The sequence below is a fragment of the Globicephala melas genome, chromosome 8 (assembly GCF_963455315.2).
Source record: "Globicephala melas chromosome 8, mGloMel1.2, whole genome shotgun sequence".
NCBI lineage: Eukaryota > Metazoa > Chordata > Mammalia > Artiodactyla > Delphinidae > Globicephala > Globicephala melas.
In genome coordinates, this window is record NC_083321.1 from 23,757,208 (window position 1) to 23,773,311 (window position 16,104).

The following is a 16,104-nucleotide window of genomic DNA, read 5'->3' on the forward strand; positions in this document are numbered from 1 at the left end:
AAGTTTTTCACCAATCATCCAAGGGGGAGGAGGGAAGATAGACTTGGCACCGGGTAAATCATTCCTGAATGAGTATAAAGCCCCCTCCACCATTATTCTTTTCTGATTTAAGCATAAAAGGCATGTGATTATGCAATGATTACAGTCCACTCTGGATTGTGGAAGTCCTCATTCTCCACTCACTGACTCCCGAAGGTCAGGGTAGACTTCTCAGCATCCTTCTGGTTCATCCCACCAATCGGAGACCCTGGAGTTCATCCTAGAGGCCACGCCCACCTCTCCTGAAGAGGCCACGAGGATGCTATGTGCGGAGGACACCTCATCTTTTCCTAAATCATTTTGCACATAAAAACTTTTAATGCCATCTGATTTTTTTTTCTTTCTCCTTAGCAAGAAGCACATGGCTACAGACTCTGTTCTTGCAGTGGAAAAGAACTTCACAATAGAGGCAAAAACAAATCACAGCCACATACAGTGTCATATTTCACAGAAAACTGTGTACGTTTGTTCCCCAGATAGGACATACTTCAAAGTAACAAAATAATTCTACCAACTGTCATGTTCCTTCTTCCTGTTAGAAGTAGATGTATGTTTTTCCCCGTCATGGTACATAAATATCAGAGAAAAGCAGTCTTTGAAATATTTATGTCCAGGGACTTCTTGGTTGGTTATCATGTGGGATGTGTTTAGGTTTGTGTTCAATGTTTCAGCAGCTTCAGTTTTCATTTTCCCTCCATCCGCGTGCATTCTTCCCAAATTTATATACCAGTCTTCGTCCATCCACACGTTCCAGAATTTCTCTTTTGTAGTAATATCTGTAACAAAAGGCATTGCATAAGGTGGTTGGTCTGATTAAGACAGCCGGGGGAATGACTGGTCACACGGCCTTATCACGTTTGGAGACGTGAAACCCCTCACCTCATGGCTCGGCTGAGTTTTTCGTAGGTCATGCTGCTGTTGTTTTTCTTTTTCCCCCATAGCTGGGCCACAGCCTCTGATTTCAAGAACCTGAAGATGCCCTCAGACCGGTCTTCCCACTTGATTAACCCTGGATTCTTGTCTGGGTTCAGGAGGATGTCGCGGATGAATTCCCATAAGTGGGTCCCTCGCGGATCTGAGGTGAAGGAGAAAAAGGAGTTTATTCCTGGCTGAAGTCACTGCAAAGAAGGGCTAGAGGAAGCCTAGAGTTGAAATATCTCACAACAAGTCAGAGGTACTCGATTCCATGCTACCCACCTGTGACGCCAAGTCACAGACTCCCCACTGGGTATTTAAGAATGAACTAGCACAGTTTTTTAATTTTACAAATCAGAAAGCTGAAGCATGGAGAATTCAACTGACTTGACCAAGGTCACACAGCTAACGAGTGGCGAAGCCAAGACAAAAGAATAGGTCTTACACAGAGAACAGATTTGTGTTTGCCAAGGGGGCACGGGTTGGGAGAGGGGGCGGAGTGGGAGGTCGGGGTTAGCAGATGTAAGCTAGTATATGGAATGGATAAACAACAAGGTTCTACTGTAGAGCACAGGGAACTATATTCAATATCCTGTGATAAACAATAATAAAAAATATTTTAAAAAAAGAACGTATATATATGTATAACTGAATCACTTTGCTGTACAGTAGAAATGAACACAACACTGTAAATCAACTGTACTTCAATAAAAAGAAATAAGTTTAAAAAATAGGTTTTAGATCTCCTAGGCTAGGAGGTGTATCTTCTAAATACGGTTAACAGATTGCTGGGCATTCATTTCAACTTGTTACTTCCCAGGAGAGCAACGCTCAACCACTTTTATTCAGAACCTCTTTTGTTTAGAACCTCAATCAATTAGACGGCCGCCACCCAGCCATTGTGTGTCAGCCGAATGGGCATCGGTAGGTCTTAGAATTCTAACTCCTAGAATATATTGGTGCGGGGTCTCACAGGGGTGGAGGGGGCAATTTGAAAATGAAACAGCAACTGTAATGAAATTAGCAACCCAATTCAATTCTACCCTCACTGGATTTGTGACACACAACTCCCTCCTACACCCAATTTGAAGGGCTGTGTTCATTCTGTTCTGTGGGAGGACCTGGAGTAGCAGATAGCAGATAGCAGTCCAACTCCTTACAATTTCCAGATGACACCACCTTGATTTCTTTCCGTGTCCTCCCCCTGACCACCTCCACGTCTCTGATATTTCATACACTTTCATAAGGTTTTATTATCGGGGGAAATACAACTCCCCAAAAGCACTGTTGAATCTTAAGAATAAACAGTATTTCTTGGAACAATAACTCCACAAAAGTAAGAAGCCAACATTCAGCAAAAGAAAAAAAGAATACACCCTCAGCTGTTTCTTCCCATCTCTCTCCTTTTCCCACCCTTTTTTCTGGAGAAAGGGAAATTGCTCACCCCGTGCCTGCAAGAAGTTCTTGTTCACTGATGTCTCAGTTTTAGCACAAAGAGAACAGAATGAGGAGGCAATAACCACTGGGGCTCCACTTTGAGAAACAACTGCAGAGGGGGTTACTTAGACCGCAAGTGATGCCTCTCTTTTCACACCCTACCCAGTCTGAGGTGAAGAAATGCAGGTAGAAGGCAGAGGCAATATTTGTCTAAAAACTGGTGGCCTCCAGTTATTCTCCACTCAAGGGGAAGGGCCAGGAGGCATCTGAAAGCCAGCCAACTTACTGTGCTTTTTGGTGTGGGACTTTGTTGGTTGGTCTTGCTGCTTTTTCATATCAGGCGACTCTGCTAAAGAGAAAAATGAGAACTGCTTCATTTCCCTATTTCCTACAATTATCATCTTCATTCATTCATCCACTCATTTCACCAGTATTTATTGAGCACCTACTACATGCCTAGCACTGCTCAGGCAGGTGGTCGTGTCCAAAACAAAACAGAGGTGATAAGTGCTCTGGAGAAAAAATTTCAGGGTAAGAAATAGGGGTAGAAGTGCGGAGATAGGAATAATTTTGCCATTAAATATAAGGTGGTCACAGAAGACGTCTCTGATATGGGGACCAGAAAGGTGTGAGGGGACAGTCATACAGAGAGGTTGTGGAAGAGCTTTCCATGCCTGAGAATAGCAAAGGCCCTGAGGTCAGTGTGCATAGAATAGAAGGAAGTCAGTGTGGCTGTGAACAAGGGGCAGAGGGGAGCAGGTGAGGTTCAGATCACTAAGGCCTTGTAGGACTTTTTGAGGATTTTAGCTCTTATTCTGTGAGAGGTGGGAAACCATTGAAGGATTTATTTATTTTTTATTTATTTATTTTTGGCTGCGTTGGTCTTCTTTGCTGCCCGCTGGCTTTTTCTAGTTGAGGCGAGCGGGGGCTACTCTTCGTTGCGGTGCATGGGCTTCTCATTACAGTGGCTTCTTGTTGCAGAGCACGGACTCCAGATGTGTGGGCTTCAGCAGCTGTGGCACGTGGGCTTAGTAGCTGTGGCTCACGGCCTCTAGAGCGCAGGCTCAGTAGTTGTGGTGCCGGGCTTAGTTGCTCCACGGCACGTGGGATCTTCCCGGACCAGGGATCGAACCCGTGTCCCCTGCATTGGCAGGCAGATTCTTAACCACTGCACCACCAGGGAAGTCCCCACTGAAGGATTTAGGTCATTGAAAAGTTTTAGGCTTATATATAAATATATATATAAAACAAAAATGTAAACATTTATAACAAAGAAAGATGACTTGTAAGCCAGAGGAGTGCCTTTTTTGGCATGCAAAGTTACCTTTTAATCAGCCTGACAAAGGGGCCATTGACTGGCCTGAGCTCAGTACAGAGGGCCACAGTGGACTATGGAAACACAGATTAGTTTAACAAATGACTCATTATGGTAACCCTTGAGATTATCAACAAAGAGGAGTTGACAGAGGCAAATCTGTGAAATAAAACTTGTTAAAGAGAAAACTAAATGATCTAGCAGTGTGTGTATGTATGTGTGGGGGGGTGTGGGTGTGTGGGTGTGTCAGTGGGCACTTCAAATGTCAGGACGACTAACGCAGATCTTACCAAAAAAAATTCTCACAATCAAAACTCTGCCAACTTGAATCCAGGGCAGCCCCTAAATGGTAGCCAATCCTGATAAGAAATTGGACCGGTATATCGCATCCCTTCTGTGTACATTACATCAGGGCTCCCTAACTTAAGGTTTGCTGACCCATGTGTGGACTTCAAGGGCATTTCAGACTGACTGAAACCACAGGCAAAGGAAGAGGGTCCACAGCTTTCAAGATTGTCAGTAGTGATCCATTATTCAATAAAGTTTGAATACCATTACCTCCTAAGGAAAATGGTTAAGAAGACTAGCTCCTGTTTCTTGACCACTTACTATGTACCAGGCACTGTGGTCAGCACTTTCCATGAATCACCTGTTTTGATTCACACAATCGCCCTATGAAGAAGGCGATAGCAGGATCCAGAGGTTTCACTCATAACCACTATTCTATGCCATTTCCAAAGAGGGTTCCACATAAGAGATTTCATAAACGTCTTCCCTGCCAAGAATCAGGTTCAGTTCTGCAACCCACTGGTTAGTGGGGAAAAGTCTTTCCAATTTGATGATTCTCTATTTCCCCGCGTGCATGGGTGCATTCACCTATCTGATCCCCCAGATTGTCACAACTCAGAGCTCCCAGCAGATTGAAAGTCGTGGTGGGATAGATGAGAGAGTTTTAATAAGATCTGGTTACAAGAGAAACCTCTTTTTCTGGTTAAATGTGCCACCATCCTCCCCCACCCCGCCGCCCCTCCCCCTCAACACTGTCAGCAGGAGGGTTCGCACCCGACTTGGATTTCTCTGAAACCTGAAAGAACAAATTCGCAGGAAATGCAAGGAGACTCCACTCTCCCTCCCTGTAGGTTTCAGGGTGAGGTTGCGACATCCCATCAGGATGTGACAATATTGCGACAGGTTGGCACCCACAGCGGTTTCCAAGTGATACATCATTCTGACAGGGCCACGTTGTTCTGCAGACAAAGAGTGGCATTTACCCAGCAGGCCACAAGCAAAGCTCATTTTCAAATGGCACCCAGGAGGGATGCAGGGCCATTATTTCAGAGCCAGCATTGAACTCACAAAAACCCAAGTGTAGGTGTCTCTCAGCTTTTTGGCCTCAATCATTGTTTACGGGTTACACACTCATGTAATGCAAGAATCAGTTACTTCGGGGAGTTAGGGTACCTTTATGAATAAAATGGAAACCTTGGCCCCTCTCCCCAGAAAAAGGCACATATGTGTACACTCGTGAAATTCTGCAACAATTTCAGGAGTGTGTGGGTCACTTAGGAGTCCATGGACTCCAGATTAAGAACCCCCAGACCAGCTACACCACGAGGAAATGTTCTCTTTGAGATGTCAGCCATTTAACCCAAGCTAGATTTCCATCCAGCTTAAGAAAGACCTCCCGCGAAAAAAATCCCCCCAATAAAAATGTGTGCATCATCGTAGGCAAGAATATGCAGCCAAGGGCAAAAGAAACTTGAATTTCTTCCAGCCTCTTCTTCCAGCCCCCAGGGCATGCGCCACAAGCTGTGGAATCACCCACCTGCCTCAGCACTAAAATCCTTTGATCTGAAACCTCACCTTAATATGATGGCCTTGCCCCCTGTATCTTCCCCCGGCCCCCAAATAAAAGTCAAAACCTTTGAAGTTAGCCGCGTGGTTAAGTGATTCATCCTTATAAAATAATGGCTTGCTCTGGGGAAACTGTCCAGATTGGCCTTCTCCTGCTCCACTCCCAGGCACCTCAGGCCAAGGTCCAGTCCAGACGGGGCACCACCAAGGCACGAGTTTATGATGAGCTCCAGAGCATGACTTCATCTAAGCTGCTTCACAAGAAGCAAAGATTAGAAGCATTTGCATATTATTCAGCTGTGAGCCATTTCTTTACGGGATATACAAATTTCAGCGTTATAATAGACCATGCCACCCTCGCTCTAGGCTCAGCGAGTCGGTAAATAAACACATCAATCCCGAATTAGCGTCATTGGCTCGAGGACTATCGGGCAGATCCGGAGCACTGGCGGCGGCCATTTTATGAAATGAGCAGATGACAGAGACATCAAAACAGAGCCCGCTTCCCCACCTGTGTTTATCAGCGAGGGCGTCAGTTGACATGTGGCCTCGCCTCGGCGCGGCTTGTGACTTGCACTAAAACACATAAAGATACTTAACTGCGCTCCATTTCATGGGAGCTGGAAATCCAAAGACTCAGACAAATGACAAGGGTCTTTGGCGGGGGGGGGGGGCGGGGGGGGGGGCGGTTCTGGTCCCGTCCAGTAGAGACTAAACTATTCTGAAAGGAACTGATCCTTACAAGGCTGTAATTAACTACCCTACCTGGAAGGCTGTTACCCCAAGGAATTCACCAACCCAGACACTGAAATGATTCTTTAAGTGATCATTCGGATCGGGGTCCTGGAGGGCTCATCTCATTCTCCAGCCTGTGTTACCATTTCGGGATAGGAATGTGGAGTAAGGTGATCAAGAATAAGGGAGGTGCAGGAGAGCAGATCTGTAAAGCCCATCTGAAGAAGGACTATTCAAAAGGAGAATAGTTGAACTCAGGAGACAGTGAGTTAGTTCCCTGTTACTACAAATATGAAAGCCGACATTGGTCCCTGTTGATTGGGAGATTCCAGCAGGTTAAGTCAGGATGCAGGAGACAGCAGTGTGGCCTGGCTGGGAGGGCAGCAGAGTTGTTGATTACGGCTTTTCCTCTCCCAGGTGCCTAGAGACCTAACCATCCCTGAGGCTCAGGAAGTGGTTGGTTCAACTTTATTCTTCCTTGGAATCTTCTGCCCTAAGCCAAAGACCCAGGACGTGGGAGGTGACACCTCAGGAGGTGTGTCAGGAAGCCAGAGGGCGACCGTGGTGGTTTCTTCAGCTCTGAAAACCTTGGTCTTGACTGGGTGGCAACGATTGCCACAGAAATTTTACCCTGACTGACTCAGTTCCCCCAGCATGGCAAATCCACTGCAGAACCTTTCCAGTGTTTGATCTAGTTCCCTAATTTCAGCAAATACTTAGAGTGACACATAAGGCGATGGGCCTCTGTGTGGAGGGGGAGGTCGAGAAATGAATTGGCCTCCATTCTTAACCTCAATTCCAGAAGCATTTACCCTGGCTGCCAGCCCTGTCTCATTCAAAGGGCTTGACCCGAACAAAACCTCAAACCAAAAGCTGGCATTTTTTCAGTTCTCAAAAGCACACTCAACAAAATGAAAAAAAAAAAAGGAAGGAGGAAGGGTTGTTGTTTGATTCTTCCTTTCACAGACACTCTTTTAAATCCCAGTTCTGAAGTTGCCCCAAATTCAATTCCGGGAAAAGACAGATTCACTTGTGACGGGTCTAAGCTCCATTTCACAGAGCCAAACAGATTCACAAATTTGCACCGAGATCAAGGGACAACATGAAACCCTCTCTTCACCTCCCCCATGCACTCATTCCTACCAGTGGACCTATTTGTAAGTGGACAAGGAGAAATAATCTGAAATACAATCTGAAGACTCCTCTCCCAGACTCTCAACAGACCAACCCTCCCGCTCAGTGTAACCTTGATTGAGAGTCATGGGTAGACCCCAGATGCATCCAGTCCTAACCAAACACAACTCATATGAACATAATTCATAATGTGCAGGTGGTCTGACTAATTAGAGAGTCCTGATGAGCCGACAAGGTCAGACTTTAAAACTGACCTGTGATTCCCAGGGTTCCAGAAGTTTTCAGCTACTGCCCCTCCACCCAGAGACTATCATCCCAGGTTCACTGACCTCTGAATTCCACTGTTAGACATTCAGTCTCTAAAGCCAAAGACAGCTTGTTGAAAATTAAATAGAGCCTTCTCCCCCATAAGGATACCCACATATGAATAATTTTATTGGATAATTTCACAAAAGCAAGTTTTTACTGAAGAGAGAGTTTCTGTTGTCACAGAGAGTGACTTGGTTTCACAGGAGCAAAACACATTTCCTAGCGGCATCCTTGCTGGTCATTTTCAATGTACAAATATGGGCCCGAAAGCAGATTCTCTATAAATTTTTCCTAGCCTTTTAATGGGAAAGACTCCAGCAAAGTTGGAAATGTAGGGCATTGGTAATTCTCATTAATTCACAGTAAGCACTTGCAGGAGGTACACTCAGCCTCGGATGTCAGGACAACTTACCAATGGGAAGGTGACCGCTGGTTGTCATGGAGATCTGGGCCCGGCAGAAAGTTTTGCTGTCCAACAACTCTGTGGCAATGAAAACATAAAGGACATTAAGAGTCCCCTCCTTACAACATAAATTTTGGGCTGTTAGAAAACCAGAATAAGAATGTAAAAGGGTCTTAAGTGTTGGGGAGTTAGTTACCTACTGTGCTACCATAGTTGGTGTCATATAAATAGTTTTCTTCTTTCCAGGTGTTCATGATGGAAGGGTCTACAAAGGACAGAAAATGGGAATGTCAGCAATCACCTTCCCCAGGTGAGGAGTTTGCCTTTTCTTACTCACTGTTCATCAGAGAGGTGTGGGACAAGGGGCTGGTTCTCAGAGAGAAGAGATAAGATTCTGCTTCAGCCACATGTTACCTTATCATAATGTTACCCCAGTTTTCTTCCAGGGCCCTAGGGGAGGTGGACTTTGTTACGGCCCCATCCAGGTGTTCTACACCTGTTGCGTTTTGAGGGAAGTGAGAGAAGTTGCAACAGTGGGATCCTGTCCTAGACCAATGCTTTCCTGAGGATATTCCCAGTCTGCACTTGGTGTGGGGGGGGGGGGGTCCAGGAGCCTGGCATTGTCTTACATTCTACTATATTGTCACCAGAATATTTTTAGACTAGTAAAAAAAATGGTAGGGACAAAATAATTTCATGATTAATGAGCATCTTTTCCTAGTAACGTCTTCCTGGGAGAATTAATGATGTTTCTTTAAGAAAAAGTCTGCTCAGTCTTATCACAGAGTCTTTATTGCTAAAATCCAGAGAGAAACTCTTCTCAAGTTGGGTGACAGCCCCCTCCCTCCAAGATTTCTCCAATATGCTTAAGGGGTGACATAAAATTTTCAAAACAGAACTAAGGAGAAGGAGATGAGAGTGTTACCAAATCAAATAAACAGGTTTTAAGAGTAGGGCCTCATTGCTTCATCTAGGAAAAGTTCTCTCTCTCTCTCTCTTCAGTGTGCTGGGTAAGCACGTCTCCTGACTCTTCAGATTTCAGACTCCAAGGAAACTCCCCTCCACCTACCCTAAACGAAGCCCAACTCCTACACACCCCTCACCTCTGGGCTGATCTCCAACAGAAGCTTCTTCTTTCCTGGCTGGCCAAGAGCTGTGAGATCTGGCAGGAGCTGTCACCTCATCCCCACCAGGAGCTTCCTGCTCTCCCCTCGTCACAGACAGAGGCTGCCCTCGGCTCCCTCCTGCCCAGCATCTGAATTTCAGGGCCGGGGTGGTAAGCCACTGGCCGAGTTTCATTTTGTTTTTGTAGCATAAATGGTATAAAAACCTGACTCACTGGCTAAGTCCTCCTGTTTACGACATAGGGATTTAGCTGGTATTTGAACTAATAGCTACGTGTTTGGGCACCCCAAGCCTGATCACTTAGGGGTTACACCCTCTGTCCTCGTTGGGTCACCTTGTGTACCTGTTGTTGTCTCTGAAAACAAACTGAACCAAAAAGGTTTGGGGGTGTTGGCCCCTGTATGAGCCTCCTTTCCCCTCCTCCCAGGGTGGAGCTTCCTCCCCACCCTTCGGCTCAGCTTTTCTGAACTGGCAACATGAGAAGATCTGGATGGTCAAGGAGGAATTGTCAAGTACTTGGGACCTCTCCAGTACCAGCCTGGCTCCTCCGCTGGGGCTATCTGTCCAGTCAACAGTGGGGATTCGGGGTCAGGGGGCACCATCCTCTAGGTCAAGTCCTGTGCCTGCCTCTAGGGCAGTCACGTCCATAAAGCATAGACCATCTGGGTAACTCAACCCTGGTCTCTGGGGGGAAGGGCAGGGCTAGGAATACCTAATTCACATGTTTAGCAGCTACTGTTTTTTCTTTAATAATGGTAGACCAGCCCCCTTATAAAAGAGTAAATAACTGCGTGGGGCCAATTTCTGCCCCTAGTGACTAACAAATCACCCCAGGTCTAATATAGTCCTTGGTGACCGGCACGCAACCTGCAGGGAGGCCTGAGGCAAACTCCGTGGTTGGTCCATGTGGCCCACATTCTCACTGATGTGGACATGGGGAGTGACCTTGGAGCAGTGGCAGCTCCTATGGACCTGGGGGGACTTGCAGAGCTCTCCCTAGACTAAGAGGTCATAGGCCAAAGGTCACTATACAAAGACCTCTGATTGGTACAAGGCTCTAGGGCACAACTTCTCGAGGCAGTTACTGCGCCCTGCAAGTTCCCAGGGGAGACAGAAAGTCCCCAGGAGAGAGATTTTGGGGCAGAGGAAGGAGGGATGATTAGGCAGATGAAGGAGAACAAAAATGAATGTAGCTACTCTGGGCCTGCAGACCCTACTCAGAGCTCAGAATAGTGGCTTTTGTCTAAAAGCATACTTAAGGCAGGAGTCAGTTCCACAGCTGCCTTTGGACATCCCTACAGAAACTCCAAGGTCCCCAGAAACTATAGTAACTACAACACCAAGTCCGAACCTTCCTCCTCCTTGAGAAACACACTCCCTCCAAGGGAGGAGAGGGAGAGGAGACACTGACCCTTCCTCTTCTCTCCCCTGGCTTCTCCTAACTTGGCCACGTCCAATCCCCTGACTCTTTGTGGTGACAAGAAAGCCCACTTAGACTCTGCATTTTCTGGGCTCCTGGATCAGAGCCTGGATGTTCCCTTGACCAGCCATGGGAAGCAGAGAAGTGTGGGCAGAATTAGGCTCACCATCAATCTTAGAAATCAGAAATAGTCGGCAGTCACTGGTCCCAAGGACGAGGGATGAGGCTCATGGCTGCCGGGCCCATTGGAGACAGCCAGGGAAGAGACACCCCTGGGTTTCCTGCCAAAGTACTGGCTCCGTCCCGCTCTCACACTCTCCCTCACACTCCCTCTCAGTTGTCCTCCGCAGGCCTTTGCCTACCAAGTTGGCTCATCTGCCACGACTCACCAGCTTGTTCGGTCTTGACGATGACATTGTGTGTGGACTGGAACAGGTCACTGCTGCACTGGCCTGTGAAGGACAGATTGGGAAACTCAGAGCGGGCCCACGTGTAGCCAAAATGTGTTGCTTGGCCAAGGACGAAGCTGGCTTCGTGAAAGAGTTTCTGCCAGTCCCACAGCACGGTCACCCTTCTTTGCTTCTGGGAGGGGGCTTCCCTCTCTGCATCTATAATCTCAAGCCTGGGGCCCTTGGCCCAGAAAATCAGTAGCTAGGGCACCAACATCAGATGGAATTATTTGGCCTTGCATAGAGAAGGCATCCAGTATGGAGGAAATAAAACTTTAGAAGTTGAAAGACCAGTTTTTCCACTAATAGCTGCAAGGTACTTCACCTTTCTTCATCTTGGTTTCCTCAACTGTCTATTTCAGAGATTAAACTAGCTAAAGTCATTAGATTTCCTCTAAGGTGCTTTCGCATACTAAGATTTGATACAAAATGCAAAGGAAACACAAGGAAAATCACCTTAATTCTTCTTTGATCTTAAATTTAATCAAACCCCTTTTGATTAGATCTAATCTATGAGCTTTGTCTGGATAAGTGCAGTGATTCTTCCCTTATTTATGCCTGGCAACTTTTCTCCAGATGTATCATATATAAAAGCACATATATACACGTGAATTCGTTTCATATGTTTTTCCTGCCCATCCAGATTATAAATATCTCAGGAGCAGAGGTCATGCTTTAATGCCTCTGACCTTCAGTTTTCCCAGATGAAAACTGCCCCTGTCAAATGGGTGCAATATTTATTTTCTCATAAGGTCACCAAATGAATCAATTCACTTAGAGTCCTTGTATAAGTAAATACTCAATAAATGGAAGTTAGAGGAATGTCTACAAAAAGGCAAACAACGAAACAAAGGTGAGAAATCTGGACATTAGGCATTCAGAGGCACCAGCAGCATGCAAGTCATGGAAGGCCAAAGATGGAAGGTCAAAGGTGGAAGGTCAAGGACGGCCACATCACCTCCCACGCTTCCCTGCCTTGAGCTTCAATCAGGGCAAAGCTTTAAAGAGACAGAGACAGAGAAAGAGTTACCATTCCACTTGAGATGCTGCAAGTTGCTGTAGAGGAGCTGTCCTGCTGGATTTAATTGGAGGTGGGGAGGTAAATATTTTTAATTCTTCAAGTGTAAGTCTGCTCTTTCTGAAGATGCCTGGGGGTTATTTTTAGAGCTTTGTTTGGTTTGGTTCTAGTAAAAGAAAAAGGAGCAACCACCTCTGTGAGGTGGATGGGAAGTAGGGAGTGCCCAGGAGCTGAATGAGGTCATCTCAAATGACCACCACTTCTGCCCACTCCGAAGCCAGACGCTGGGTTCTCTTCAGTGTTGATGGCAGCTCTCTGGATCTGAATCTGGTTCACAGCCCTGGAGCTCATGCTTCCCAAAGCTCCAGCTACATGCCCAAACACAGATTCTGCTTAGACAGCATGCCCATTCCGATGTGGACAGGACAGCTCACTGTTCGTACATATCACTGCTTTCCAGAATAGTTCTCAGAGGAGCTAGTGTTTACAACCACTATCAGAAGAACCTTAGGCCCGTGTCAAGGACATTCTGCAAGATAGATGTCTACCCTACCAGCTCTTGCAAGCCAGTGCAGCACGCGTGCATGTGTGAATAAACTAGCACCAATGGACAGCCTTTAAACGGTGCCTGTCTATGTGCTAGGTGAGGCCTCAGGAAAGACACCTGGGGCTCTAGGGCAGCACCAATCCCAGAAATCACTGCAGAAACATCCCAGATGTGTCCAGACCATTCGTTTTAAGCCTTTTTTCGATTCAGGACCTTTTAAAAATCTGTTGTAGTATCGTAAGCTTTCTCCCCTCCCAAAAAACAAACTAGACCTAATTTTGCCTATTTTCTTACCACACTTACGTCCCATCTTAAGAACCTAGGTGTAGAAATTTTTTTAAAAAAATAGCCATGATGATCTTAACAAGCAAGCGATTGGGGATGAAACAATGAACCCCATTTGCAAGAGAAAGAAGTGGTTTTCTGAGAGTACCAAGTAACCTGTGAGTACCCAGCTAACCTTTGTCTCCTTGGAAATTAACCATGTAAAGAGAGAATTACATTATGCTGGATTTGTATGGGATTAGACGCACCTTGTACCCTAGGCTTCAAGCCTGTCCTCTCACCTCCCTTCTACTTCTCTGTCTCAGGAGACAGTAATTTGGAGGTGAGACCATCCTTGGATGCCCCTAAACAGGAGCCCTGCCAGCTGTGGAGTCTCTGCTCTTCCCAGATGGCTCCTAGCAGGGCAGAGAGACAGAGACAGAGACAGAGAAAGAGTTACCATTCCACTTGAGATGCTGCAAGTTGCTGTAGAGGAGCTGTCCCGCTGTCCCTGCCGCCCGGGTGAACTCCTGCAGACTCATGCTGCAGAGATGCTCGCCGTTGATGTCAAACTCCTGGAAAGGGATGCAGCTGGCATCCAGCTGGTTGGTGTCCAGGAGGTGCTGGAGCCATTCCCACACCTGGTACTTGGTCCAGTACTGAGGATGGATTTCATGCCACTGGCCTCCAAAAAACCCGCTGGAAACTGCAAAACAGGAGGCGGCCCTGTGAGTGACCTGTGTTTGTTTCCGAGCGTGATCCCAGACGTGGGGATGCCCCTCTGGCTGCCAGACGTCACAGGGATCACAACCACCCTCGGCGTGCATCAGTGGGGATTGGAGCTTGAGATGGGCTCTGGAGAGGAGGCTCTAGGAAACACAGTTCTTTCCCCAGTGGTGGTGGGAGCCAATCATTCAGCCTCCGTACATCTTCATTTTGTTCTCCATATACTTACCCCTGAGCTCTGGATGAGGACACAACACTTGAAATGCTCTGCGATCATGAGCTCTTTCCCCACCTCCCACAAACTACCATGAAAGCTAAAGCACTGCTACAGTTTCAACAGAGTATTAGCTTCTTGTCCACATCCACATAGTTGTCTCCTTCTCCCTCTCTCTCCCCCATTTATTTCTCTCTCTTACACACGCATATATACACACACATACCCAAAACTCAGACCATTTTCAACCAAAACTGAAGCTTGAGACTCAGGTTCTTTTCTCTGTGATGCCTTTGCTGCTCCCCAAATGGTCCAGATGATTCATCTGCTCACGGTGCTGACATCCTCCCACCCCATACCGGTTAGTACAGCCACTAGGATGTCACTTCCCTACTCAGCTACCTTCAGCAATTTCCCTTTATCCACTGAAATTAGGCCCCAAACTGCCAAGCCAGGCATTAAGGCTCTTCACTAACTATTCCTCAAGTGACCTTTTGCCTTTTTTCTATGTTGTTCTTTCAGCCCGGTTTGTATTCTACCTATCACTCCCTGTTGAATTTCTACCCAGCTTGCTGACCCTGACCACCCTATAAAGCCATCGCAGACTGACTGCTGAGGGCTGCTGTCCTCTGAAACTCCAGGAGATGCACTCTACATTTCTCCTAATGACGTTTGTCATGTTCTGCCTCTCTTGGTGGGACTCTAACTACAGTCCTGTTCTCCTTTGTAAATTGTATGCTCAAGGTCATGGACTCTATCTTACCCATCCTTGTATCTCCCATAAAAACTACCTCAGAGACTTTGCCATCATAGGTACTGTCTCTCTCTTTCTTTAGTAAATTTGGGGCTGAAGAAGAAATAACGTCGGTACCTGGAAGAGTTGTGAGGTGCATTCACAAGATGGTTAATTCAAGTACCGGTGAAGAAGAGGAATTCATTCAAGCCAATAACTATTACTGAGCTTACTATGGACTAACCATCTATGTACGTGACTCTCATACTCACTTAAGAGAACATGACGAAATCAGCCCAAAATCCTGGAGGGATGGAGAAGAGAGAACCAGCCTCTGGCGGCATGTAACCAGACTGAGAGAACTTATGATCCCCTTGAAAGCATGGGCCAAGGGAAGGAGCTCTCTAGTGGGCAAGGTGAGGGGCAAGGACAAGGGGAAAATCCTATTATAGCCCACCAAGCTGAAGGAGGGGAAGTCCAGCTGAGCATGACACACAGATATTCCCACAAACTCAAGGATAGACTAATAGAGGAATAGAGGAAAACGTAGCAAAAGAAAATGGTCCCTAACTTTTTCTTCAAGGTCATGCTAGATCAGTACTTCTCAAACTCTAATGTGATTCTGAATCACCAGGGAATGTGGTTCAAATGCAGATTCTGATTCCATAGACCTGGGGTGAGGCCTGAGTTTCTGCATTCCTAACAAGCTTCCCCAGGATGAGTATGATGCTGGTCAGTGGATACAGTTTGAATGGCAAGGAGCTACAGAGCTCCAAAAGGTTTGATCTCCACAATGCCTGTGGCCTAGCCCTCAACACCTCAGGAGGAAAGGCTGAAGGGGGAATGTTTCCAAGCCGGTCCCACCTGCCACTCATATTATGTGCCTTGCTCCTCCTTCCTCATGGCCACACAAAAGCAGGCCTAAACCCTCAGCTTGGGCCCTAAAGGAGAAGCCAGCAGTGGAGGGGGAAGGGGCAGGGACTGGACGAATCTAGTCCCAAAATTCAATTACGTAGAAATATTCCCTAATACACCAACACTCAGAGCCTAGACCGGATGTCTCTATTTCCTCCCGACTTTTTGGTGTCCCACCAATACAGCTGTTTAAGGGTGGCCTACATTTTTTGCAGCTCCCCAAGTCTCTGTTCTTTTATTTTTTAATGAATTGTGTTGCTATGAACGTGCAGCTCCGGGTTTGTAAACAAGAGACAACAACTCTCGATAACCCCACACCAGGCCTGCGGGACTTTCTTCTCTCGATGTCACATGACGCAGATGAGAGGATGGCTCCTGACACGCAGCCTGTTAGAACTTGGCAGAACCCGAGACTTTTGTCTAAAGTTGACCAGGGGAGACTTCCCATCAGCCAGGCGACTCATCAGATTCCTGAAGCTTTGGGAAAAGCACTGAAAATCCTATGAGTTCAGCTCCTCTCTGGCATTCAACTGGCCTCCCCCATCAATCATG

The 16,104-nt window shown here is 46.6% G+C and overlaps 1 protein-coding gene across 1 annotated transcript in view; it reads right to left on the reverse strand.

The window, feature by feature from the left end:
- Positions 1-715: 715 nt before the first annotated feature.
- The window catches only part of EHF (ETS homologous factor), a 36,509-nt gene continuing 21,120 nt past the window's right edge, over positions 716-16,104 (reverse strand). The window contains exons 3-9 of the mRNA XM_030864731.3: positions 13,425-13,670; positions 11,076-11,138; positions 8,338-8,406; positions 8,151-8,219; positions 2,678-2,740; positions 919-1,114; positions 716-815 (exon numbers count right to left, since the gene is read on the reverse strand). Coding sequence (XP_030720591.1) covers positions 716-815; positions 919-1,114; positions 2,678-2,740; positions 8,151-8,219; positions 8,338-8,406; positions 11,076-11,138; positions 13,425-13,670 — 806 coding nt within the window. The remainder of the gene's footprint in view (positions 816-918; positions 1,115-2,677; positions 2,741-8,150; positions 8,220-8,337; positions 8,407-11,075; positions 11,139-13,424; positions 13,671-16,104) is intronic.